Source organism: Cricetulus griseus, chromosome 5 (genome assembly GCF_003668045.3).
Source record: "Cricetulus griseus strain 17A/GY chromosome 5, alternate assembly CriGri-PICRH-1.0, whole genome shotgun sequence".
In the NCBI taxonomy this organism is placed as follows: Eukaryota; Metazoa; Chordata; class Mammalia; order Rodentia; family Cricetidae; genus Cricetulus; species Cricetulus griseus.
In genome coordinates this window covers 62,881,112-62,906,539 of record NC_048598.1, presented here as the reverse complement: position 1 = coordinate 62,906,539, position 25,428 = coordinate 62,881,112, and the positions used below count along the sequence as shown (strand labels likewise).

Sequence of the window (25,428 nt, the reverse complement as noted above, 5' to 3'; positions counted from 1 at the left end):
GTGAAGGCTCTAGGATGGCATATAAGTTAGTATCAATCTCATTATCAGGGGAGGGCTTTAAGGTAGCCTCTCCTCTGTTGCTTAGATTGTTAGTTAGTGTCATCCTTGTAGATCTCTGAATATTTCCTTAGTGCCTGATTTCTCTTTAAACCTACAATGTCTCCCTCTATTATGGTATTTCTTATCTGGCTCTCCTCTATTCTTCCCCCAACTCAACCTTCCTGCTCCCTCATGTCCTCCTCACCCCTCCTCTTCTCACCTTCTCATTCTCCTAACTCCCTCTCCATCCCCCATGCTCCCAATTTGCTCAGGAAATCCTGTCCCTTTCCCCTTCTCCAGGGGACCATGTATGTCTCTCTTAGGGTCCTTGTTTCCTAGTTTCTCTGTCGTTGTGGATTGTAGGCTGGTAATCCTTTGCTCTATGTCTAAAATCCAAATATGAGTGAGTACACACCATGTTGAACATTCTTGACTGACCCAGGCTGGAGTTTCATGTTCCTTTGGAAGAGAATTACACAGCTAAAAATTTCAATGAGTGCTTCTTTGGGGGAGGTGAGTTGCGATCAATTGACAAGTCAACACTTAAGCCTAAATCTGGACTGTCCCCCACAAACTAAAATGGCACAAAAGCTTCCATTGGCAGTCCAAGGTAGGGTGCCCATGAGCCCAGAACTCAGAGATCTTGGGCAAACCACTTAGGCTTAGTGTCCTCATTTGTGACCAGAGAGATGTTCTTTTCTGAGACTCTGAGATGACCACAGGGCTATACTTGGTAATGACCTTCACCTTAAAGGTCAGATGGGAGAAAGGAGAGCATAGTCCTGAATAAGTCAATAACACTACATCTAAGGCTGCAGTATCAAACAAATCTAGAAAACTAAACCAAGCCATCTGTCTCCAATGCTGTGGAAATGCCACCATCTCTTCAATGCTGGGATTACAAACGCATGCCACCATACCCAGGGTATGGAGTTAAACATCTGCATTGCTTCTGTTTTTTGGTGAGAGTTTTTTTTTAATCTTTGTGTACATATGACTGCCATAGAGTCAGCTGTCAAGTTAACACAAACTTAGAGAAAGCTCAAGTGAAGAATTGCCTCCATCAGATTGGCCTGTTGCCATGTCTGTGGAACATTTTACTGATTGCTAGTTGATGTAGGAGGGGCCAGCCCACTGTGGGTGGTACCATCCTGAGGCAGATGGGCTAATGAACCAGTCTGCCTCCATTTTAGGCTTGAAAGTCATCATATAGTAAAGACAAACTAGGTTCATTACTGTTTGTGATTAAATCTGTTTCTCTAGGATTGGGCTATGCCCACCTGCAACCTTAACTACAAATGATTCTGTACTGCCTATCATAGGAAATGGCAACCGTGTCTTCATTTCAAAAAAGTTGTTGTAACCATCTTGCAACCCTACCTTTGTTTCAGAGGTTGTTATGGCTACCATGTCTTTGTCTTTCAGGAGGTCATTATGACTAACTTGTTATACTTATGTTCCACTCCTGTATCCTGTCTATTTTTGCCTGCCAAATGCCCCATTTGGAAACCCCTTATCCCTGAGCTGTAGAAACCTTGTCTTCCTCACATCCCATGCTGATCTTTAAACCCTGCCTTAGAGGGAGGCAGCCTGTGCACATGAATAAGAAAGCTTGCTTTAATTAATTTCTTGCTTTCATTTTACCCGGATGATTTGAGTCAGTGGTCTTTCTCATCCCATCTTTGAGGTTAACATGAGCCTGGGTTATTTAAGAATGATAGCCAAACATACACCTGGGAGCAAATTCGAAAATAGCATTCCTCTGTGATTTTTGCTCTACGTTCCCGCCGTGGCTTCCTTTGATGATGGACTCTAACCTTTAAGATGAAATAGCCTGTTTCTTCCCCAAGTTGCTTTTGATCGTGTTTATCACAGCAACACAGAAACCAAACTAGGACAGTATTCATGTATGCCAGTGTGGTTGTGCAAGTGCCAGGAAGGCATGGGGTTGGGGACAACCTTGGATGCCTTGGTCCTTGCCCTCCACCAGGCGAGCTGGCCTGGGAGGTTCCAGGGATTCTGTCTCCACCCCCTGTCTTGTAGTAGGAGTGCCGGCATTATAGGCACACTTGATGGCATCTAGTTTTATGTGGTTTCTGGAAAAGAACTCAAGTCTCCACTCTTGTCCAGCAAACCCCTTACCAACAGAGCCATTTCTCCAGCCCTGCATCTGTTTTGTAAACATTATTCTGCCAAGGATGTGTGTGACTCATTGTCTAATGGCTCTTGTCACTTTATAGTGGTGATGGAGGAGAAAAACCAGGCGTGCTTTATGTGGAGAAACAGATAAGATATGAAAGCATTTCAAAATCCAAAGTGCAATGTTGTCTGGGGTATAATACCGACCTATCAATAATCCAGTTAGGACAGTTTACCTGCTCTACGTGAGAGGGTTCAGTTTGCCAATCTTCATTCAAGTTCACACTCACGCTGTTTAAATGTGGGCTCCATGCTGCACCACACAGACCAAAGCATTATAGATTTTTTTCCCCAAATACAATACACGAGTCTAAATTGATTGCAGCCAAACATAAATTTAGTCAAATCTTTAATGCACTCCATTAAACCATGAATAAGACTTTAAAGCATTGTGTTAGCTATAGAGTAGCTGGGGCTGGAGTTGAACCAATTTCAAACAGCCAAAAGAGAAAGTTTCCTGTGGACATGTTAGGTATGGTATTTATTCTCAACCGTGTATCATGGGAAAGCGTGGGTTTTTTTTCCACATGTAACAATGAACAATTACCTGTCATTTTGAAATGATTAATTTTGCACAAGGGGCTGGGTGGCTTCCTGTTCTAGAAAGGCTAACTCAACTCTCACACTGCCTGTGGGCACATGTCTCAGACTGCCATTGGTGGCACCTTATGGATCCAGCGCTCCATTTTCCTAGAACAAATTATCCTTTTTAAACACAGAGTGGCAGCCATTTCACTCACCTCCAGGTAAGGTGGGGGAAGGGTATGCCAACAGCTCCGCCAGGCAGTCGGCATGATTTGTTTGTTCCCGAGAGTCAGGATTTGGGATGAGACATGCAGGAGACATTTTTTTTTTCTACTTTCAGAACAATGTAGACTTTGAATAATTTGATCATCACTTTTACAGAATGGTTTCTAGTGAGAGGCTGGCAAAGCAGTCAGGATACACATTCAGAAATCCAATTTGGATTCAGCAATGCTTGGTAGTGCTGCAAATGCAGGCTGCTTAGGAGGTTCCTGGGTGCTGAGTGTACATGTCTGGGAAAGGGACAATTGGAATGGGGCAGAAGTGAGTAAAGAATTAAAAAAAATCTCACCAATCATTTTCATAATGATTCCATATTTCACTTGCATGAGAAATCCAGCTATATGTGTGTGGAGTTAGGTAGCATTATAAAAATTATTGTTGACAATTTTTAAATTAAATGTATGGCTTCTGTTATTTCAGTGGATTTAATGATGTTCATTATATATGGGTCACAGTTAATGACAACTTTCTTACCTGTTTTTTTTTCTTCCATTTTCATGCCTGCTGCTTTGTGTGTTGTATGTGCATGTACGTGCATGCATGTCTGCATATGTATGTCGGCACCTGTGTGGGGCATATGTGTGCACATGTGGAGGCCTAAAGTTGATGTCAAATTGTTTATCCTTGTTAATTAACTCTTCCACCTTATTCACCTAGGCCAGGCCTCTCAGTCAAACCCAGAGCTCATCAATCTGGCTAGTCTTACTAGCCATGTTGCTCTGGGAATCCTTAGTCTCCACATCCCAAGGCTGGCATTACAGGTAGACTCATCATGTCCATCCAGCATCCACATGGGTACCAGAGATCTGAACTCTTGGGAGGCAAGTACTTTAACAGCTAAGCCATCTCTGTAGCCCTCTTGTCTGTGTTTCTAAAAAAAAAAAAAAAAAAAAAACTGAATAGAGGAGAAATTGACAGTATTGCATCTTGAGAGGAAAAGGAATCCTGCATCACGGGTCTTGGAGATGGGCAGGTTTCTCATTTGTCAAATAAAGATCCTAGTTGCTTTGACCTCTGTGGGTTGTCAGGAGAGAGAAACCCATGTGGGGAGTAAGTACCCAGCACACAAACTGGAGTGGAGGAAGCTAGTTTTCCAGCTCCTGGTTCTGTGCCTAGACCTGCTAGAACTCATCCATTTCTGTTCACACTCTGTCTTTCTTCTTCCAAGTCTGAGCTCACTGTCTTACCAACCTACTTCCACAGCCAGAGGGCCTAGCTTCCTTATCAGCTCCTCATCATTGAGGACTTCTGAGCTTTTCTCCCGTTTGCTGCTACTCACTCAAATGGACCCACCTGCCATTTGCTATCTCATTTCAATTTCAGAGCCAGGAGTTCATCCTGGCTGAAACTACAAAGCAAGCTCTGGATCACAGTCTGGCCCATCCCTTTTCTTCTACCTAGATGTTGGGTTTCTTCCCTCTCTTCTTGCTCTTCCTCTTTCGTCTCTTCTTCCTTTTCTTTTCTTTTCAAACTAAAATCTCTTTTGATGGGATGATCGATGCAGGATGATTGGGGCTGAGCAAGTACATGCAGGAAGCTAATGGAAGGATGTGTAAACAGATATGAAGACCGCAGAAAGCAATGCAATGCTAAAGGAAATTCAGGGTGCTTCTCCTCCTCCTCCCCAACGTCTCTCCCCCTCCACCCTAATGTTTCTCCCCTCCCTTCCCAACATCTCTCTCCTATCTTCCCAACTTGCCTTCTCTCATCACTTTACTGGTTGGCTCTCAAAGCAATGCCATATTCAGCCTGTTGGGGTACAAGGAGCATCTAATCAGCTTTCTAGCTTCTCAGAGGGCAACCTCCCACAGTGCCACATAGCAAGAACAGGAAGCTGTGCACTGGATTTTCATATTCTAACAAATACATCCTCAGATGATGGCTGCACTTGTTCTGTAAAAATCAGTGCAGTGGGGGAGAGGAGGCAAAGCATTGTGAAAACGTGTAGCTTCCCCATGTATTCAGGCATCTGTTCTCCTTCACAATCAATTCTGAACTAGTCACTCAGAACTATAAAACTTCAGAACAAATCCAGCACTCGGCTGGGAGCCCCTCAAAATCCTGGCTTCCTGTGCAGGTGTTGTTTCTATAGATCAGAAAGTTTCTATTCTTGTTGTTTTTTATCCAGCAATGGTAACAAGGTGATTTGGAATCTGCTCTTGACTTGAGATAGCATTTATTTATTTATTTAGCCTTTTCATCAGATCAATATGTTGCGTTGCCTATTTTATTCTTAGATTTACTGACTGTTCTCAGGAAAGCAAATTCAAAGGGAAGAAACAAGCAGACTGGTTTTTAATCTCAAAGCCCTGGCTGAGGTTTGACAGAAGGAATCCTTGGAAATTCACAAAGGACCAGAATTTCCCAGGCCTTCCCTACTGAGAGATGCCTTTGTTTGGAGGGTCTGTCTTTGGGGGCAGCTGAGTCATGTACTGTCAATCAAGGGCTCCTCCTCCACCAGTCAAAGGACACTCTGGCTAACCCTGGGCTCATGAACACGTCTGCTTGCCCTGGACCATTAACTAATGAAGTATTTACCATCTCCTCTAGGCAAGGAACTGTGACTACCAATAGTCACTTGTCTGTAGTTTCCTACGGAAGGGTCAGAGTGGGAAGAAGTACTTATAAAATGCAAAATTAAAAAAATTATGTTTAATTTTGTGGGGAGAGGTGTGCACAGGACTGCAGGTGCTGAGGTGGCCAGATGGTGTAAGCTTTCCCCAGCAGCTGGAGTGACAGGCCATTACAATCTGCTTGATGTAGGCACTGGGAACAGAACTTAGGTTTTAACTGCTGAGCCATCTTTCCAGTCTGATCAAATTCTTGCGTTAAGATATCAGCCCCTCTCATAGGAACCTTTGTTCTGTGTGCCCAGCTTCTTGAGAAAAGAGAAAGCCCTAACGATTCCCAGGCTTACTTTTCTTGGTTTGTCTGTGAAGTCTCACCATCTTGTGATTCCAGGTGTTTGTCAGAGTATAGGAGGGGCTGTGATCATGTAAGGCAGAATGAAAGCATGCAGCATCCATGGTGTCTGGAAGTTGGTAGGCTGGATGGAACCTCCCTTTTCCATAGGACCTGAGCATTCCTGGCCACACTGCAGCTCAGTGCTACAAAGGCAGAGTGTGTGCTCCTGTCTGTACACAAAATGAGCTTCAGAGATTGGGGTGTTAGGGGTAACTTGTTTTCCCATGTGAAGGTGGATGGGGTATTGCTTCTGGAAATGTTTTAAAAGCAGCAGAGATGCTGAACTAGATAGAAGCATCATGGTTAGAGGTGTGTATGCCTTTTGGGACACACACACACACCTGTGTGTGTATGTGTATGTAGATGAACATCTGTGTATACACATGCACACACATAAGATATATATATATCGATTTGTGGTTTCAGTTTGCAGTTTATCAGAACTGTAGAAGTGGCTGTGATCATGTAAGCCAGAATGCAAGTGTGGGGCATCTAAGTAAGTGTCCAGATAGTCAATGCCTCATGCACAAGGAGGAGGGCTGAGTGGTACTTCTTCATAATAATCTGTCCCTGATTTTGCTTCTCCTGAAATTGGATGCAAAATCATTGTCAGAAAATACATTTGTTTAACCAAAGAGAAAGAACTTCCATTTGACTTAAAAATATCACTGGATCTTCTTAGTTTAGTCATTGTTTACAAAACAAATACCATTTCATCTAATATGGCTATAGCTTATGGGTCCATCTAGAAACAAAAAGACAAAACCATATTTATGGCCAACATGAGATATTTTCTGGATACACGAGCAACAGTGAAAACTTTTTGAAAATTAACGGGCATCCACAGGTATAAATACACCGTCGAAAGCATTTAACGCTCTTTAACATAGCCAAGTCCCCTGAGCTTGAAGCAGCATTAAATTCTCCTTTGCCAGTGGCAAAAAGAAGCCGTCAAGCACAGCATTGAAAAATTGGTACCATTTCCTGGCCAGTAAGCAACAGAACGAAGGCCTGAATATTTTATGGGTTATTTATTTATTTATTTTTGTTCTCATGCTGTTTTTCTCCCCCATCTCTTTTTCTCTCCTGTTCTTGCCTGCCCAGGACTGATTGTGGTGACGCTGGCCGTGTGTTGGATGCCAAATCAGGTTCGGCGGATCATGGCTGCGGCAACACCCAAGCATGACTGGACCAAGTCGTACTTCAAGGCATACATGATCCTTCTCCCCTTCTCTGACACCTTCTTCTACCTCAGCTCTGTGGTCAACCCTCTCCTCTACAATGTGTCCTCTCAGCAGTTCCGGAAGGTGTTCTGGCAGGTCCTATGCTGCCGGCTGACTCTGCAGCACGTCAACCATGAGAAACGCCTGCGTGCCCAGTTCAGCTCCACCAAGGACAGCACCCGCTCTGTCCGAAGCCCCCTCATCTTCCTAGGCGCCAGGCGGAACTCTTCCTCTAGGAGAACTAATAAGGTTTTCCTAAGCACTTTTCAGGCTGAGGCCAGGCCGGGAGAGGCTAAGCCCCAGTCCATGAGTCCCGAGTCACCACAGACTGACTCAGAGACCAAACCAGCTGATTCCATCACAGAAAATGGTTTACAGGAGCAGGAAGTGTGAATGCCAAGTTCAGAAGCCTTGAGCAGAAACTGGCTCTTCCGTCCCGCAGAAGCAAAGTTACCTTCACGCAGCAGTCCCCAAATAGACTGTGACTCCATCAGGGACAGAATGGAAGCTGGAGGCTTTGGGAAGGGCAGATGCCTATCTCAATGATGTCTAAGGGCTGATTCTTCCAGGCTGGCCTTGGTGGTGGCTACACGGATCGGGATGGGAAGACCTGGGCTTTCTGCTCCATACTTTTGCTTCAACTACACACAGAAATTCAGAATGAATTGTTTCAGAACTTACAAAGTATTTGTGCATGGCAATCTTGCATTACTTGAAAAGACCCCTTTGTCTACCCAGAATAAAAGGACACCCAGAAGAGGCTCAAGGAGGTGAGAGAGAAAGGGCCAGACAGATGATGCAGCAGGGGTTGGCATCTCCTTAAGCTTCAGCAGTGCGCCAAGCAGAGGGCTAAGTTGAAGAGCAGGGCTGTGGTGAGAAGCCCTGGCCTGATGGCCGAGGCAGAGCTGCCTCTTTTCTTGGGCCTCGGCCCGTTGCAAAGAGGAGTGTTGCAGCAGCTGATACACACGGAGTTCAGTTTCCCAGGAGAACAGAAGGACTGGTACCCAGCCGAGGCGATGAGACAGGCTGCTGAGGATGCACACGACTTCCGGTACATGATCCCTGCAACACAGGGCCACGGAAGTGGGGTTAGCATGTGTGGCCTACAATCCAAACATCACTTTGAGCCCAAATCTGAACGCATAGCTTTTCCTAATTCCTCACAGAGAAAAGGTTCTTGTCCCCTGAGCTTGTTGCATCCTGGGAGTTCTTTTGGATGATGGCATGGAGGTCACACAGAGCCTATAGTGAATGTGACAGACACTGTCTCACTTTTGACAAAATTGTTCTGACAGCTATTTTAGTTGCTATATCCATGAATAAAGAGTTATTAAAATCAAAGTCTCTCTCTCTCTCTCTCTCTCTCTCTCTCTCTCTCTCTCTCTCTCTGCTCCCTCCTTCAATGTATGTGTGTATGCAGTATCCTCAGACTCCAGAAAAGGGAATTGGAGTTATAGGTGGTTGGGAATTGCCTTATGGAGGTTTTGGAAGCTAAATTCTTCTGTAAGAGCAGTGCAAACTCATAACCGTCTCTCCTACCCCTACATCCAGCTCTTCTTATGTAGGTTCTAGGGATTAAACTCAGGTCCTCATGTTTGCATGGCAAGTGCTTTAGTGACTGTGCCATCTTCTTAATGACAAGGTCTATTTTTAAATCAGCTTCTACTTTATAGTAGACAACAAAGTTTTTCTTTCTGTTGTTATTGTTCAAACCATCTCATGCTAGGATCACATACCACATACCCAGATATTATCTCTGTGATTACTTAGTAAGTGGACTTAGAGAGATGGCTCCCAATCAAGAGTTTATTAAGTTCCCAAATTCTCTGAATACAGAGCAAATTCCAAAGGAAATAATCCTGTCTACCTGATGATCATGTTTTTTTTTTTTTTGTATGTTTCTTCCCCCCTGAGGATTCACTACAGTTAAGCAATTGTAATAATAATGTTAACAGAGTTGTATCACTGTTGATAGAAGCCCAAGCAGGCATGAAGCCCTGGGTTCCACCCCTGCACTGCAGATATTGGCATACATTGCTTGCAGTGGTGCACACTTGTAACCCTAGCACTTGGGAGTGATATGCATGGGGATCAGGAGTTTGAGTCATCCGAAGCTACCCTGTGAGTTTGATACCACCAGGGGCTACATAAGACCCTGTTTCCAAGCAGTAACAATTTTAACAGCTAAGTATGTTTGCGCCTTCCTGGATACAAGACACTGTATAGACAGCTATCATGTGCCAGCTCGTTTAGTGCTGTTCCTAAAGTTTAGATATAGTGAGCCCTGGAAAGTCCTGTGCAGAAAAACCTTGGTCCCCAGCATGGTGCTGCTGGGAGGTGGGGTTCAGCAGGGAGGTCTTGGGTCACAGCATGCATGTTCTTAAAGGAGACGGTGGCACTCTAGTTTCTCTCTCTCTCTCTCTCTCTCTCTCTCTCTCTCTCTCTCTCTCTCTCTCTCTCTCTCTCTCGCCTGGCTATGGAATGAGGGGCCATACTTCTTCACATGCATCTGTCATAATATGCTGCAGCACCACAAGTCTCTGACCATGGATTGAGCTTCCAATCTCCATGTCCACACCCCCATCTCGTGTGTGTGTGTGTGTGTGTGTGTGTGTGTGTGTGTGTGTGTGCGCGCGCACACACACGCACGCACGCGCTCATGTATGTAACCTCAGATGTTGTTTCTCAGGAACCACCCATCTTGATTTTTGGAGACAAGTTCTCTAACTTGTTTGGAGCTCTCCAATTAGGCTGGAGTGGCTGGCCAATGAGACCAAAGGATTAAAAGCGTGGACCACTACATATGGATTCGTTTAAAGTGGGTGTCCTGGGGATCAAATTCAGGCACTGGTGCTTGCATAATGTGCACTTTGCTGACTTAGAGATCTCTGTAGCCCCTCTCAAAAACTGAACCAATAAGAGCTTTTCTTCTTCCTACATTATTTCAAGCATTGTGCTACAGTGATGAAAAGCTGACTCCCATGGCTGAAAGTACTAGGAGGAAGGGCCCTATGACTTTTCCTACTGCACTGATCCAGAGCCTGCAGACTGCTTACTGAGACTTAGTAACTTGCCCAGGTCCCTCCCATCATCAGACTCTGCTGTCAACTGCAATAGAACATATTGCGGTGGCAAGTGTAGTTTGAATGAGAAATGCCCTCCATAGACTCATGTGTTTGAACACCTAGTCTCTAGATAGTGGCCCTGTTTGGAAAGGTGGAGGTTGGAAGAAGTGGATCATTGGGGATTAGCCTTGAGGTTTGATAGTCTGGTTCCACTTCTTGTCTGCATGCTGATTCCTGACTGCAGGTGCAATGAGGCCAGCTGCATTATGCTCATGTTATCTCCATGCCTTCTCCCCCAAGACAGACTTGAGCCATAACCAGCCCAGTGTCCTAGCACAGCTGTGAAAGTGGCCCAACACATTTGTGGATGACAGTGTCACATCACAGTGTCATGGACACTCCTGCATGTAATAAACCTTTCCTTAACTTTTAGTCAGGTATCTACCACAGCAATGAGCATAATAGCTAATTCAATAACCAGCTGGGCATGGAGGTGGAAGAGTTCAAAAGAGTGTGTGTTGACTCAGCCAATGAGCTTTGGTGTGTGGGGGGATGGGTAAGATAAAATAATGACACAGGACTCAGAAGCAAAGGTCTCAAGTCTGCATGCTGCTTTTTGCAGCTGAGTGATATATAACATTCACCATCAGCAGCCAGGCATCTCTACCCAGCAATTGCCTGTAGGTATCTGGACAAGTGTAGTTTCAGTTTGCACCCCTCCAGGAGACCTGCCACTTTGGGTGTGTAGTGTAGAAATAGTGACGATTCAAACTGCCTGAAACTCTCAAAGGGAGGGAAAAAAGTTCGTTCAGTTTTCTTTAAAACATGCAATTTCATGTTATTTTTTTTCTGTAACTACATGTTTGTAAGGATTGATTTTCTAGCGCTGGTCAGCCATCCTGGAAGGCGGCTGCTCTGGAAATACAAGGACAGTGTATGAATGCTCATATCGTATGCAGGAGGCATTGTTTCACTTCCCAGGAATTCTCTAAAAAGTTTCCATTTCTTTTGCCTGTTAGAAAATTAAGTTTTTTTTCTAGTATTTTCAAACTCTTTTCTGGAATATGTTTTATTTTGATCAATATAATATCTTTTTTAGCTGAAAAAATAAAGAAAATTAAGTTTTACACAATATATTCCTAGCCTTGATTTTATTTTTATTTCATATTTTTCTTCCTTCATGTATTACGTCCTTACTGCAGTTTCCCCTCCCTCCTTTACGCCCAGCTCGCCCCTTCCACCTCCCTTCTCCCCAGATGCACTCCTCCTTTTTCCCTCAGAAAAGAGCAGGCCTCCCAGGGATAGCAACCAAACATGGCATAACAAGTTACAATAAGACTAGCCACATACCTTCATATCAAAGCTGGATGAGGCAACTCAGAAGAAGGAGAAGGGTCCCAAAAGCAGGCAAAAGAGTCAGAGACAGCCCCGGCTCCCTCTGTTAGGAGTCCCACAAGAACACCAAGCTACTCAGTCATAATATATATGCAGATATATATATATATATATATATATATATATATATATATATATATATATCAGATCCACGCAGGATCCCTGATTGTTGGTTCAGTCTCTGTGAGCCCCTATGAGCCCTGCTTAGTTAATGCTGTGAGCCATGTTCTTGTGCCAACCTTCATTTTAAAAGTACTGTCATTCACCAATCCAGCTACTTAAAGGGAAAAGAAGCTCACCATATTTGAATTGGCCAATGATCTCACTGTGTACCTCCTCCTCCCCACGCCACACAATGAAGTTATGTCTCTTGGGCTGACAATCCTCCCTGCAAGAACCATGGGGCATCTAACAAAACCTCAACACCAGGCATCAGGAGCCACCTTTTGAGTTGTTGGTCAAAGGACTCCAAGAGGCTTCCAAAACAGTATAGGCTATTACTGTTGCCCTTGATTGCCTTGATTGTCTCCCAGAGGTGAGTCCCTATTGTTGAAGACACCACTTACTTCAAACACAGGACTCAGAAAGAGTCTAGCCAGAGCTAGCCTGAAACTCTCCTCCCTAATGGCTAGCTTTCATAGTAAAAGAAGGTGCTACTCAAACTCCCTAAGGAGAAAAGCAACCAATTGTCCAATTCAGTCAACCACAACAACTAGTGTGGCAAGATATCCGTAAAGGTGCAATAGTGGCACTCATGCCTTGGCAGTAACCAACAGCTCTGTAGGGCTAGTGAAGTCATGGATCTTAGAGGTAACCTTGTGTGTCACTTTACTAGGACAGCATAACTCCTAACTGCATTCTCAGTACTTAGAATAAAGGACAAATGTTGCTCTCATCCCTCAGCAAAGGAGCTTCTCTTTGCAGCAGACAGAAACCATTCAGAAAACCACAAATGGGCAAAATACAGAGAAGAATTGGGCATGGGGTGCCCAGCTTGAACAGAGAGTATTTTTCTAGGAAGAGGGGTTAGAAAGACTATAGGAGCTAGAGGACCAGAAAGTCTACTGTAAGATTATATCTCCAAGCAAAGACAGGGAAGAACCGCCTGTGATACTGCAACAAGATTTGAACAATGACAATAGCAATATGTAGGGTAATGTAGAAAAGGGAACTCTCATAGAACCCCATCTGCAAAGAACTACAGGCAACTAATGACAACTAAGAGAGGGAAAATTAGTCTTTAGGGATGAGTTCCCCTAACTGGTTATATAATACCAATGTGGAGTTAAAACCAGTGGCTGCATATATATATGTATGTGTGTGTGTGTGTGTGTGTGTGTGTGTGGTGTGTGTGTGTGTGTGTGTGTGTGTGTGTGTGTGTGTGTGTGTGTGGTGTGTGTAGCAATAAAGCAGTATTAATAATAAAAAGGGGATATATGTTTGAGAGGTAACCCAGGGTTGGGTATGGGGGGTGGCTAGATGGAAAACAAAAGACATGGGAGGGGTTTGAGGGAAGAGTGGGAACTGGGAAATGATTTATTAAAATAGTATTTTAATAAAAATATTTTTAAAATTCTAAACATATGTGGTGTGTCTCAAAAATTAAGATGTAAATTTCCAAAAAGAAGGAAACAACTAACAGTCCTACCCATCTGTGACACCCAAGAACCACACTAACAACCAGCATGGCAGGATAACACTAAGGGCACAGTAGTGGCAAGCATAACTTGGTGTTAGCCAATGGCTCCCTTATTGGACTTAAGACTCACTCACTAAGAGAGAGACCATGTCTGGTACTGAAAGCCTAGCCAATTACTGGGTGCTGGTGAAGTCATGGTTGGAGGAGAATCTCCACCTACTAATTTACTAAAGCAGCATAACCCATGATAATAATCTATAAGCATTAGTCCTTATACCCACAGATATGTGTAATCTTAACATCTCACCAAGGAAACTACTTTTTGCAACAGAGACCACTGTATAAACCACAACCAATCAAAATGCAGAGCTGTGGAGCCCAGTCCCTCTGTATGCACGTACAGAACACTCCCACACCTAAGGCAGAAGATTATAAGGGCCAGAGGACCAGAGAATTTACTATGAGATTGTGTCTCTTAAGGATATAAAAAGCTATACCCATAAATTCTCACCAACATGACTGCCCAAACATGGGTGGGACAAGGAAGATATCAATGCCAAACTAGACAGAGAAAAGTCCACGAGGCCTCAACCTCACACAAAGGAATTTTGGCAACCGAGGAAAGCGGGACAGAGGAGAGGTAGGGAAGATCATGCCAATTGGTTGCATGGTGACAAAGGGTCAGTCTTGAAAGCGTATATACAGGTAGCATTATAGAGACTGAAGGGGTTATATTTAGGATATAAATATGCATGTGTGTGTGTATATATATATATATATATGTATGCAATGCATATATATACATATATATATATATATAAACATACATATGCATGCAATAACAATTAGTGAAAAAGAGGCTATGAATTAGGAGAAAGGGTTTTATGGGAGGTTAGGGAGGAAGGAACAGGAAGTGAGAAATGTAAGTATACACTCAATTTTTTTTAAAAAGAAATTAATTTTGAAATATTATTTAAAGCAAAAAAAAAAGGTGGCTGGGAAGTGGGTAACATGCTTGCTATGCAAGGATGAGGACTGGGCTTAACTCCTCACACCCACATAAAAGCCAGATGCTGCAGCAGAACACGTCTGTAACATAAAGTGCTGGGTGTGCTGAGCGAAGAGAGGCAGAGCCCTGGAGCTCAATAGCCATTCAGTCTAACCTAGTCAGTGAACTCCATGCTCAATGAGAGGCCCTGTCTAGAGAAAAACAAATAAAAAGAAGGTAGAGGGCCACTGAGGAATGAACATACCTGACATGGTCCTCTGACCCCCACACATATATACACACACTACGCATACATGCACCTGCATTCACACAGGTATACACACACGAATACAAGCAAACACTACACTACACTACACTACACACACACACACACACACACACACACACACACACAGAAAAAAAATGACTATAAGGACTAAGTTCCCTTAACGTATACAATTATCCAAGCAGTTAGTAAGGAATAAGTACATAGTTCTCTGAAAAATGGAGATAGTGGCTGACAGTTCATAGACAAGAGAAGAAAGCCTGGGCACCTGTGCTGTGATACTGATCCTCCCCACCGTGAAGAGATGTGCAAATTAAAACTTCAGTGAGCTACAAGTCCTCCTTAGCACGTGGGCAAAGATCATAAGGCTTATTAGCACCAATTTCCTGGGCTCTGCAAGCAGGTCCTCCTCACTCCACTGCTTCAGAGGGCAGACAGGTGTAAGTGCTATGAATACAAGGTGGCAGCTGCTATCAACATCACAAATGCACACACTCCTTGACCCAGCGATTCCACTTTGATGAACCTGTCTGACATTTGCAGAAACACAAAACTGTCCATACCTAAGGTTAGTCAAGAGGGGTGGTTTTAGTAGCGAGGGTGGACAATTGCTCTGTCCATCACCTGGTAAGCAGCCTGCGCCGTATCGATGCAGAGAGATTTCTCCCAGGTATCAAATGGCTCCGAGACATTTTGTTATAAAATGAATTATAGTTGGAAGATCCCTTCTTTGCTCCCCTCTTCTCTTTTGCTTCTCCTTCTTAAGATTTAATGAAGGGACTTTTGCTTCTTTCTGTGTCCCAGTTTCATCTCTGTTGCTGTGATAAAACACTCACCAAAATCAGCTTGGGGGAAGAAAGGGTTTATTTGGCTTATGTATACAGATCACACTCTGTTATTGAAGGAAGCCAAAGCAGGAGTTGAAGGTAGGAACCTGGAAGCAGAAACTAAGCAGAGACCGTAGAAGAGTGATGCTTACTGGACATCTCACCATGGCTTGCTCAGCTTCATTCTTCATATGACCTAGCACCACTTGTGAAGGAGTGGTACCACCCACAGTGGGCTGGCTGGGCCTTCCCATGTCTATCCTTCATCAGGAAAGCTCAGCACACACTTTACCTCCAGGCCAATCAGATAGGGGCATTTTCTTACCTGAGATCCCTTCTTTTCAGATGGCTCTAGCTTGTGTTGAGGTGACAAAACCCCCAACCAGCACATCCTTTAATACAACATGTTTGAAGAACTTTACAATACTAACTCGTTTAATCATTGTAAAGACCCCAACTCAATTTTCTCAGACATGGAAACTGACACAGGCATCAATAAAGTAATTTACACAGGTGCCACATGGTAGAGCTGGGATTTGAACCCAGGAAGCATGCTTTCCAAACTATACTCTTAACCACTCTACTATCCTGCCTACCCTGCTCACATGTATATATGGTATGTATGTGGCGGGGGCATAAAACTTACATACACGTCACTTTACAAGCATAAAATCTCTATAGAAGAGTATACAGCAAAGAGATGATACTAGCTGTCTCTGATGAGAGATGCTGTATAGTCACAGGGAAAGAAAACAAAAAGACCCTTTTTGTAACCATCTGAAATCAAAAAGGAAAGAGAATGAAGTACTGTTCTAAAATGACCTTTGAAAATAACACCCCCAATGAGAAATTTTTATCAAACAGCTTCCCCTTTTTAGGGCTGCATAACCAGGCCCTTTCTAGATGTCTACTAGGGGCTCCCGGGAGTGAGCAAGAGAGAAAAGCAGCCACAAAGAGGTGTGGCGAAGCCCAAGATTTGGGGTCACAAGGCAGGGGATTTGTGGCTATTTTTCCTTTAACCCAGTCCACATAAGCTTAAGTATGAGCTTGAGGGGAAAGGGCAGAGAATAAAACCAGAAAGAGCTTTCATGGACGTCTGGTTGGAGTATAAATCAGTCTAAGTGCTGAGGGATCTGTATGCTTTTCAGGGTTTTGTTTTTAATACTGTGTGAATGTGTCTAGATGTGTGGATACGTGCATGTGAGTGCAGGTACCTCAGAGGCCGTCAGATCCCCTGAAGCCAGAGTTACAGGCAGTTATGACACAACCTATGTGAGTGCTGGGAATTGAACTTGGGTCCTCTGCAAGTGCAGAATACATTCTTAACTACTGACCCATCTTCCCAGCCCCTGCTGAAGGATCTACATTGCATGAGTATATTTTGTGTGCATGTTACTAGGGATGGAATCCAGGGTTTTGTGTATGCTAAGCACACCCTCAGCCATTGAGCGAAAGCCCCAGTCCTATAATAACTTAAGTCATGCAACCTCAATAGCTATATTGAACATTTATACTAGGAAACAAAGGCACCTTTACATACTTAGTAAAAAGACAGTGCATTTATACTACAGGACATTCAACAGCTTTTGAAAGGAAATCACAGCTGATCTATACTGCTCTCAATGACGGCAAAAGTGAAGTTACAGAATGACATTTAAGTGCACTGGTTATGTAAGAAAAACACAAAACAATTACTTGCTTTAACCATGTCTGCAGAGGGATATGTCTACAAACTTGTGTGTGAGAGTCAGTATGTCTAAGTAAAATCAGAGCAAGATGATCAGAAAGTTACACATTTACATGAGATTATTCCATAGTCCCATGAATGGTTTGTGTATGTGCATGTGTATAGATGTGTGCACATGTGGAGGCCAGAAGTGCAGGCTGGGTATCTGCTATCACTCTCCACCTTATTTTTGAGATAGGGTCTCTCAGTAGCCTGGCTGGCTACTGAGCTCCAGGGAGCATCCTGACCCCACCTTTGCAGTGATGAGATTACACAGAGCTGAGGATCCAACTTAAGGTCCTCATGCTTCCACAGCTAGGAATTTCCTGGCCATGCTATCTCTCCATCCCTGTTTGTGATACATGAGTGCATTACAGAGGGGTATATTCACCGATAGATTGCATCTGTAAGTTACAAATGAAGAGAATTGAGAAATATGAATCCCTGAAGCCACTTCTTTGCATCCTGAGACTCACTGCATGCAGTAGTAACACAGGGCAATTGAGTGGCAAACTGGTCCATACCATGGAAGCCAGCACATAGCCCAGCCTCTAGATGGGCTTCCTTGCATCAGTGTTCAGGTTTGGTGAAGGATGGCATGGTCCGGCATGATTTCAGCAGCATTACATGTGGAGTCTGAGCTAGTCTACCCTAGGTGGACTCCTCACAGTACAGATGGCTGGGACACCCAGCAACTCAATACCCATTAAGGGAGAAGAAAGTAACAGGCAAGACCAGCAGACAAACAACTTCTAAAGACTTGAATGGCTGAGAGGTGCTCCTTGACCCTCCACTGCATGACTTGTTTTTTTTTTAACACATGTTTTAGCAACAAACCTACTGACAGGATGGAAGTTAGAGCAGGTTAGAGCCCAGTACACATCGCCTCAAAAGTATTTGTCAAATGGATAAATGAGGACAATGAGGGCCTGAGGAGACAGCTCAGTAGACAAATGTTTGTTGTAAGACCTGAGTTCTATCATCAGAACTCACCTTAAAAAAATCCAGGTGCCTGGCATGGTGGCTGGCAGACATTTGTAATCCCAGTACTTGGGAGGCAGAGACATGATAATCCCTAGGGCTCATAGGCTGTCCATTGACCTGAGTTCCAGGTCAATGTTCTACTCTCTCTCTCTCTCTCTCTCTCTCTCTCTCTCTCTCTCTCTCTCTCTCTCTACACACACACACACACACACACACACACACACACACACACACACTCACAACACACGCACACAAACTCATACACAGATACACACACATAACACATGAATGAATGAGTGAGTGAGTGAGTGAGTGAGTGAGTGAGTGAGTGAGTGGATGAACAAAGGGAGGACAGAGGGCAGAGAGAAGGGGTGCAGTTATTGCACTACAGTGAGTGTTTTTCAGAACTTCCTTTCTAGGCCTGTGAGCTCTCAGTAGCTGAGGCTCCACCTAAGACAGATCTCCAGGCCATGGCTGACACAGGCAGAGTCATGAAGCCCTAATCTTGGTGAGAGATTTTAGCCAGAGCTGGCAGGCTGGGGTGACTAATTGAGAGTTGTCTATCAATCACAGCTGGGCTAACTCCAGCTCAGACCTGCTCTTGCCCTGCACCTCACAGGGACACAGAGGTGGGTGTGTTCTGTGACTTTCTGGTAGCTTCTCACAGGCTGGATATTTGTAGACCAAAAGCTTTGTTGAACATACCACCCACTATTGCTAAATCAATCAAGATGGCATGTGTTTAAAACTTTAATCCTCTTTATGTCTTTGGGGAGGTGTTGTCCTCCCAGGAACTCTTGGATTTAGTTGGGTGGCTATGCATACTGGCTTTACAATTGTTGCAAATAGATCTCCCCAAGGAAGTCATTTCTATTAATCTGCCTTATTAAGTTGTGCACGGTGAGGCATGGCAAAGGAGTGAAGCAGAGGGTAGCCAAATATTGACGTTGCTTCTCAGAGGATTGATTCCACTACAGCAATGGCACCTGATTCCGGGTGCAGAGAATCAGACTATGGAGATCAATGTCCCGCAGGAGTTATGCTGAAAAGGGAGATTATAGAGGTGAAGAGAAAGGGGCTGTAGAGACAGCTCAGTGGTTAAGAGTGCTTACTGTTCTTCCAGGGAAATGGAACCCAGGTGACTCACAGCTACTTGTATGTAACTCCAGCTCCAACAATGATGGGGTAGGGTAGAGATATAGCCTAGTCAGTAAAAGGGGACCTGAGTTCAATACCCAAACCCCTTGTTAAAAATAAAGAAAGACTGGTATGGCAGTGCAGGCCTATAATCCCAGTATTGGGGAAGCAGACTAAGAAGGACCCTTGGAGGCATGGAGTTAGCTCTCTGGCCAACTAGCCTAGCTTTCTTAATGAGTTCCAGGCCAGTGAGAGACCATATCTCAAAATAAAAGGTGGATGGTACCTCAGGAATGCTACCAAAAATGTCTGACAAAGTCTGTCTTTTGTCCTCCACATGTGGGCACACACTCATCTACACACACACAGACACTACAGTGTTGGCATGACGTGGTTGTTTGCTGTTGTTGCCTTAACTATTACTACACACATATCCACATCTGTCTACAGGAATGGTCTGACCATGCTATCAGTGCACACAAGTAGGTGAACCACTCTCCTTAGCATGCATCACAGAGGAGACGTGGACTTCCACAACATTAACTGACTCACCTGACATTTAAAAATATCTCCTCCTCCTTCCCCTCATTCTCAGCACTCCCTCCCCACTCCCCCTGGACTGGACTGGGCCACTTCTTGACCTGTGCAAAGTTATACATTCAGATGGGGGGAGACCAAAGGCAACCCCCGGGATGGTACAGAAGGAAGGAGAAAGAGAGAAGTTTTAGAAGTGGAGGTGGATGCTGGATGGCCTTTGTCTCCTCCACAGCAAACCCTCTCCCAGGCATCGAGCTTGCTTTACAAGGTTGAATTATTGATTACACAGGGGCAAGAAGAAAGATGGTGTTTTCTCTTTGTTGGAGTTCAGCTCTTTTTGCCAGCTCCTAGCACAGCTGGGTCACTGTAGCTTTAGTGGACAGAATAAAAAACATCTGCAACAGCCTAGCTGGAAGCAAGCCAGCCTGAAAATGGTCTCAACTCTGGGATTCCACATTACCCTGAGTTGGACTGTGGATCGCAGGCTGGCGTTTTGGTCTAGAAGCCTGCTACAAATTTACCAGGCTAGAAGCAGATAGATACGATTAAGGAACTCAATCACAGGTGTGTGCTATCACTCTGCCCTAGGCCTCCCTTCTTCAAAGATGCTTCAGTAGTCTTACTAGTGGGTTTAGCACAGCCACCGGTGGCTTTTGGACATAGGTAGACCTGGAAAGTAAGGCATGCAACCCAATACAAAATTGTAAACTTACTTAAAATCTTATATTTTCTTCCTTCCTCCCCCTACTGTGTGATAACTTGATAGCACAGTTCTCCAGTGTGAACTTTGAAGATGACAATAATCTCATTAAATGTCATGCAAAATAAATGGCTGTGTGCTTGTCTGAGTCTCTGGGATGTGGGGTGGACATCCCCGTAAGAGCTTCATTAAGAAACTGGCCAGAAGGCTCGCCCACTTCCCAGGTAGGAATAATGTCAAGACTCCACCAGGGGAGAAGTAAGCTCTGAGAGTGGTAGTTTTCAGACAGCAGTGTGGAATCACCTGCTGTTCCCAGAACCACCCAGGCTGATCCCACACAGGTGGTCAAATCACCACTTTGAGTAGGAAGAGAACATGCATAGACATTAATGTAAATTTAAATTCTTCCAAAGAGAAGCTTTTTGGATAATTCATTATGCACACAACCTGGCTGGCTGGGCTCTGTGGTAAGGATTGGAGAAGCTCCAGACTGACACGCAGGGGAGCCTCAGTCATGGAGTGAGGACCACACAGTTGCCTACTTCTCCATTTCCCAGGCTGCCTTCCCTATCACCGTCTGTTCTTTGTTGCCCTTTGTCGTGGCTGCTCTGCCCTGTAGGTCTATTGGTGGACAGGCTCTCCCAATGCCCTTCAGAGATTTCAACAGTTGTTGCTGTTGCAACTGTTAATCTGCATCATCTTCTCAAAGGGGAGGTAGCCAGGAAAACAGGCCACCCATGCAGGTGACTGGGTCAATGTTCATTTGGACCATTGTCCAGTAAGATAATGTAGCTTTAATAGTGAATGTGACACAGCCCAGGATGGCATGTAAAGAGTCTTAATGAAGGATTGGGCTGCCTTGTGGCATGTCTGTGGGGGGCATCATTCCTTAGGCAAGGGATCCTGAACTGTATGGAAATGGAGAAAAACAGAGCAGCACACAATCGAGCAAGCATGGGTGCATCCATTCCTTGGTGCTTGCCTACGGATGTGATGTAACAGGTGGTCTCAAGTTCATATCCTGTGATGTTCCCACAGAATGCAGCGTAACACAGAACTGTGAGCTGAAATAAACCCTTTCTCCCTGTGTTACTTTTTGTCAGGGCTTTTTTTTTATCCCAGTAATAGAAATAAAGCAGAAATAGATGGCATTTTCTTCTCCTTGCCCCTTTAATGTCTCACTGGCTTATTCACATCTACCCTGCCTATTTCAGGAGTCGGCACACTGTTCTGAGAAGGCATAGGTAGTAAAAAAAATCTGTCACAGCTGTGCAGTTCTGATACTGTGCCACAGAAGCTGCCAGCCATACACAATTTGTGAATGCCTGGGCTTGGTATCTTGTGACCAAAGTTTAGTAACACAAACAGGCTGCATTAATCTGCTTGGACTCTCATAATGAAAAAAATCAGTCTGTGGCTTACACAGCAAACATTTATGCCCTGGTTGGGAGGCTAGCATTTCAAGATTAAGATTCTGAGGACTTATTTCATCTCGAAGGCTTTCTCTTCTGAGCTTAAGAGAGCCACGTTGACTTGGTGTTCTCATGTGGTCTTTTCTCTGTGAGTGTCTCTTTCATGAGGCACTAATCCCATAGAACCAGTGTTCCATTGTCATGATTTCTATGGTATTTACTTTGTGAAGACCTGCTTTCTAAATGTTACCATGCTGAAGACCAAGATTGTGACATGTGAATTTAAAGGATGACACAGACTCTGTCCGTAACAGAGAGTGGATGTGATTTCAGTAGATAGAAGGACACAAATAATCCACATTAGATAGAATGGAATTTGACGTGGCAACTGTGGTCTACATGTGTCTGCTCTGTTCTGTCAAATTCCTATCACCTTTCAAACTTATTGCTTCTACCAAACCTCTCTTCCACAGCTTTGTGAGAAACATCCCCAATAGACTGAGGCATTTGCTTTAGAATAAATATCCAAAAGGGTCTCACTAGGGTCCTCATGTGTCTACTCAAGGGCTATTCTGTCAAAGGGCTTGGCTAGTTTAACATGACTGTAGAATCTTCTGGACATATTTTTAAATGCTTTCCCTCTGAACCAATTCAACAGAGAGCCTGCTCTTCAGAACCAATTCAAAGCCTGCTGTTGGCTCAGAATCCACAGGAGAAGGAACAGGGGCTCCAGAAGGCTGAGAAGGAAAAGGCAGGCAAAGTTTCAGCAGACCCCTGCAGGCTGTTCCCAGTGTGTGTAGGATGAATGTAAACTCACATGTCACCACTGTTCTATTTAAAGCCAAAATTCTGCAGGAAAATCTTAGTGGGTCCTCGACTGGAAGTTTTACATCAGTGCATGTCTCATCCTAGTTTGAACTCCTTTCATGATCCTTCTTTTGGCATCTCCATTATGAGCCAGAAACCACACAATTTTAGCACAAAGACTGCAAAACAATTTCAGCATGCCTTGTTTCCTGTAACAACCCCATTTTGAGGCAGAATCTCAGGTCTACTATGCTCACTATGCAAGATTAACCTTGAACTCCCAACTTTCCGGCCTCCACCCTCCTGAGATCTGGGATTACAGGCTTTTGCCACCATGTCCTGTCTATGTGGCACTGGGGACGAAAGCCAGGGCTTCCTGCCTGCCAGGTAAGCACTCTACTGATGGAACCAACACCAGGACCAACCATTCTCATTTAACTGCTCTGTCTCCAGGGTGTTAAGCTCTGCCTGGTGTTGTCTTGCAGGAAGCAAGGGAGTCTTTAAAGGTGCATCATAAAAGTTGATATGGTAACTATATCCTCCTCTGGACATGAGTGGAATTTTTTCAGATATTATTTTTTTAAAATGAATTTGTGGTTTTCTGAGTCATCTTAAAAATGTTCTTGACAATGGGAAGAAGAGAATCAATGGTTTCTTTTCTTTCAGGGAACATTATTTTCAAATGAATCTATACTGCTCAAGAGATAATCTAGGAGTTTAATTATTATGTCACTATAATAGTTACTATTGTCAAGTTGACAAGATCTAGGATCAAAGTCTCTGGGTCTGTCTATGAGAGAGATGATCTAGATTAGGGTAATTTAGGTGGGAAGATCTAATTAATTTAGGTTAATTATGGTGGTAACTGTGGGCAGCACCATCCCATAGGCTAGAGTCCTGGGTTGATTAAAAAGGGGGAAGCAGGCTGAGCACCATCCTTCACCTTCCTCTGCTTCCTGGCCATGCATGCAATGTGAGCAATTGCTGCACATCCCTGCCACGGTGGACTCACTATACCCTTGAAATATGAGTCAAGATAAACTTGTTCTTCTGTAGGTTGCTTTTGTCAGGTATTTTGTCACAGCAGCTAGGGAGGAAGGTAACTACTACAGTCACTTTTGAAGAAAGCAGTCTTGGTTGTATCAGTTCATTCTCTCTCTGAAAAATGTCTAAAGGATCAACCATCCATTTGCAGTTTCTGGCAATGCCAATGGGCAATGATATTTGTCATAAAGCAAGCAGTGAAAGTCTTGATAAGGATCTAAAATTGTGTGGTGTGTGTGTGTGTGTGTGTGTGTGTGTGTGTGTGTGTGTGTGTGTGGTGTATGTGGTGTGCATGTATGTGCTTGTATGTAAGATGTGTGTGAATATTCATACACAGGTAGAGGAGCCAAAGGAGAACATAGTGTGTTCTGCTCTATCACTTTATTCCTCATTTCCTTGAAATGGGGTTTATCACAGAACCTGGTCCTCAATGCTTTTCATCTGGGCTGGGGACCAGCAAGCCGAAGCAATCCTCTTGTCTCTACCTCATGCTGGGTCACAGGTGTGCCTGTCAACACCCAGCTTTTTAATGTGGGTGCTGGAATGGTTTCTGGTTTTTCACATAACCTGGGTCCTCATGGCTGCACAATAAGTGCTCTTATGCAGTGAGCCATTTTCCCAGCCTGTTAAGAGTTTTTATCAGTGAAAATAACCTAGAAAGAATTCCTAACAGTGCTTGGAGGCATTGATACACTACGTTCTCCATAAGCCAGAAGAACAGGGTCTTTCATGAACTTCTCTCATCAAGTGTTAGGGCTTCTAGAAGGTTTGATACATCCTTTTTTAGATCCTACCTCTCCATCTCCAGAAGGAGAGTTGAGAAAACTTTGGTCGTCAAGCTCGGGTGGTGAGCTTTCAGCTTTTAGCAGCTGCTTCCTTGTCTTGAGGGCTATTTGCTTGCTTTTATTTAAATAGAAACAGTTCACAAGAAGAAGTACAGTGGGTCTGGGGAGAGATAATTTAACATGAACCTGGAATATCTTGTCCTCCATAACAAGGATATGTTCAAAACACAGGGTAGTAAGGCATGATGGGATCTATTGAAAGGCCATAGGAACCAACCTTCCAGCAGGAGCAATATGAACAAGAAAATAACAGTTCTTTGGAATTATAGCCTTTAGCAGATGGTAATGTCCCACAAGTCTGTCCCAATATAAATAAATAATTGAAAATGTAAATATTTGGAGGACAGGGCTCAGCTCTTCCTCAAAGAAAAATTCCAATCAATACATGTAGAATGACGGACTGGGGAGATAGTTCAGTCAGTAAAGTGTCTGCCACACAGCAGGAGAGGAGGTTGGATCCCCAGGTTAAAAAATTGGCTGAAATTCTGGGTCTGATGATATAGAGACAAGAGGATCCTGGAGCTTACAGGCCAATTAGTCAAGCCTAATGGATGAGCTCCAGTTTCATTGAGAGATTGTGTTTCAAAGAATAGAGTGGGGAATGATCAAGAAAGACATCCAACATTGACCTCCAGCATCCCCATATATATACACGTGTGCAAACACTCGAATTAATATGTACAGACACTTCACAAACACACATACACACATATGCAAACAATATGCAAAGAAAATCAGACATGAAGAGTAGAGAACTATAGTAGTAATTGACATCAAGATTATTCAGTCAAGTTTGAGGAGAAA

At 43.9% G+C, this 25,428-nt stretch overlaps 2 protein-coding genes across 2 annotated transcripts in view; one reads left to right on the top strand and one right to left on the bottom strand.

The window, feature by feature from the left end:
• The window catches only part of Gpr39 (G protein-coupled receptor 39), a 197,318-nt gene extending 188,745 nt beyond the window's left edge, over positions 1 to 8,573 (top strand). Inside the window, exon 2 of the mRNA XM_027417774.2 lies at positions 7,114 to 8,573. Coding sequence (XP_027273575.1) covers positions 7,114 to 7,625 — 512 coding nt within the window. The 3' untranslated portion in view covers positions 7,626 to 8,573. The remainder of the gene's footprint in view (positions 1 to 7,113) is intronic.
• Lypd1 (LY6/PLAUR domain containing 1) overlaps positions 8,059 to 25,428 on the bottom strand; it is a 38,535-nt gene continuing 21,165 nt past the window's right edge. The window contains exon 4 of the mRNA XM_035444946.1: positions 8,059 to 8,294. Within this exon, the coding sequence (XP_035300837.1) occupies positions 8,059 to 8,294 (236 nt within the window). The remainder of the gene's footprint in view (positions 8,295 to 25,428) is intronic.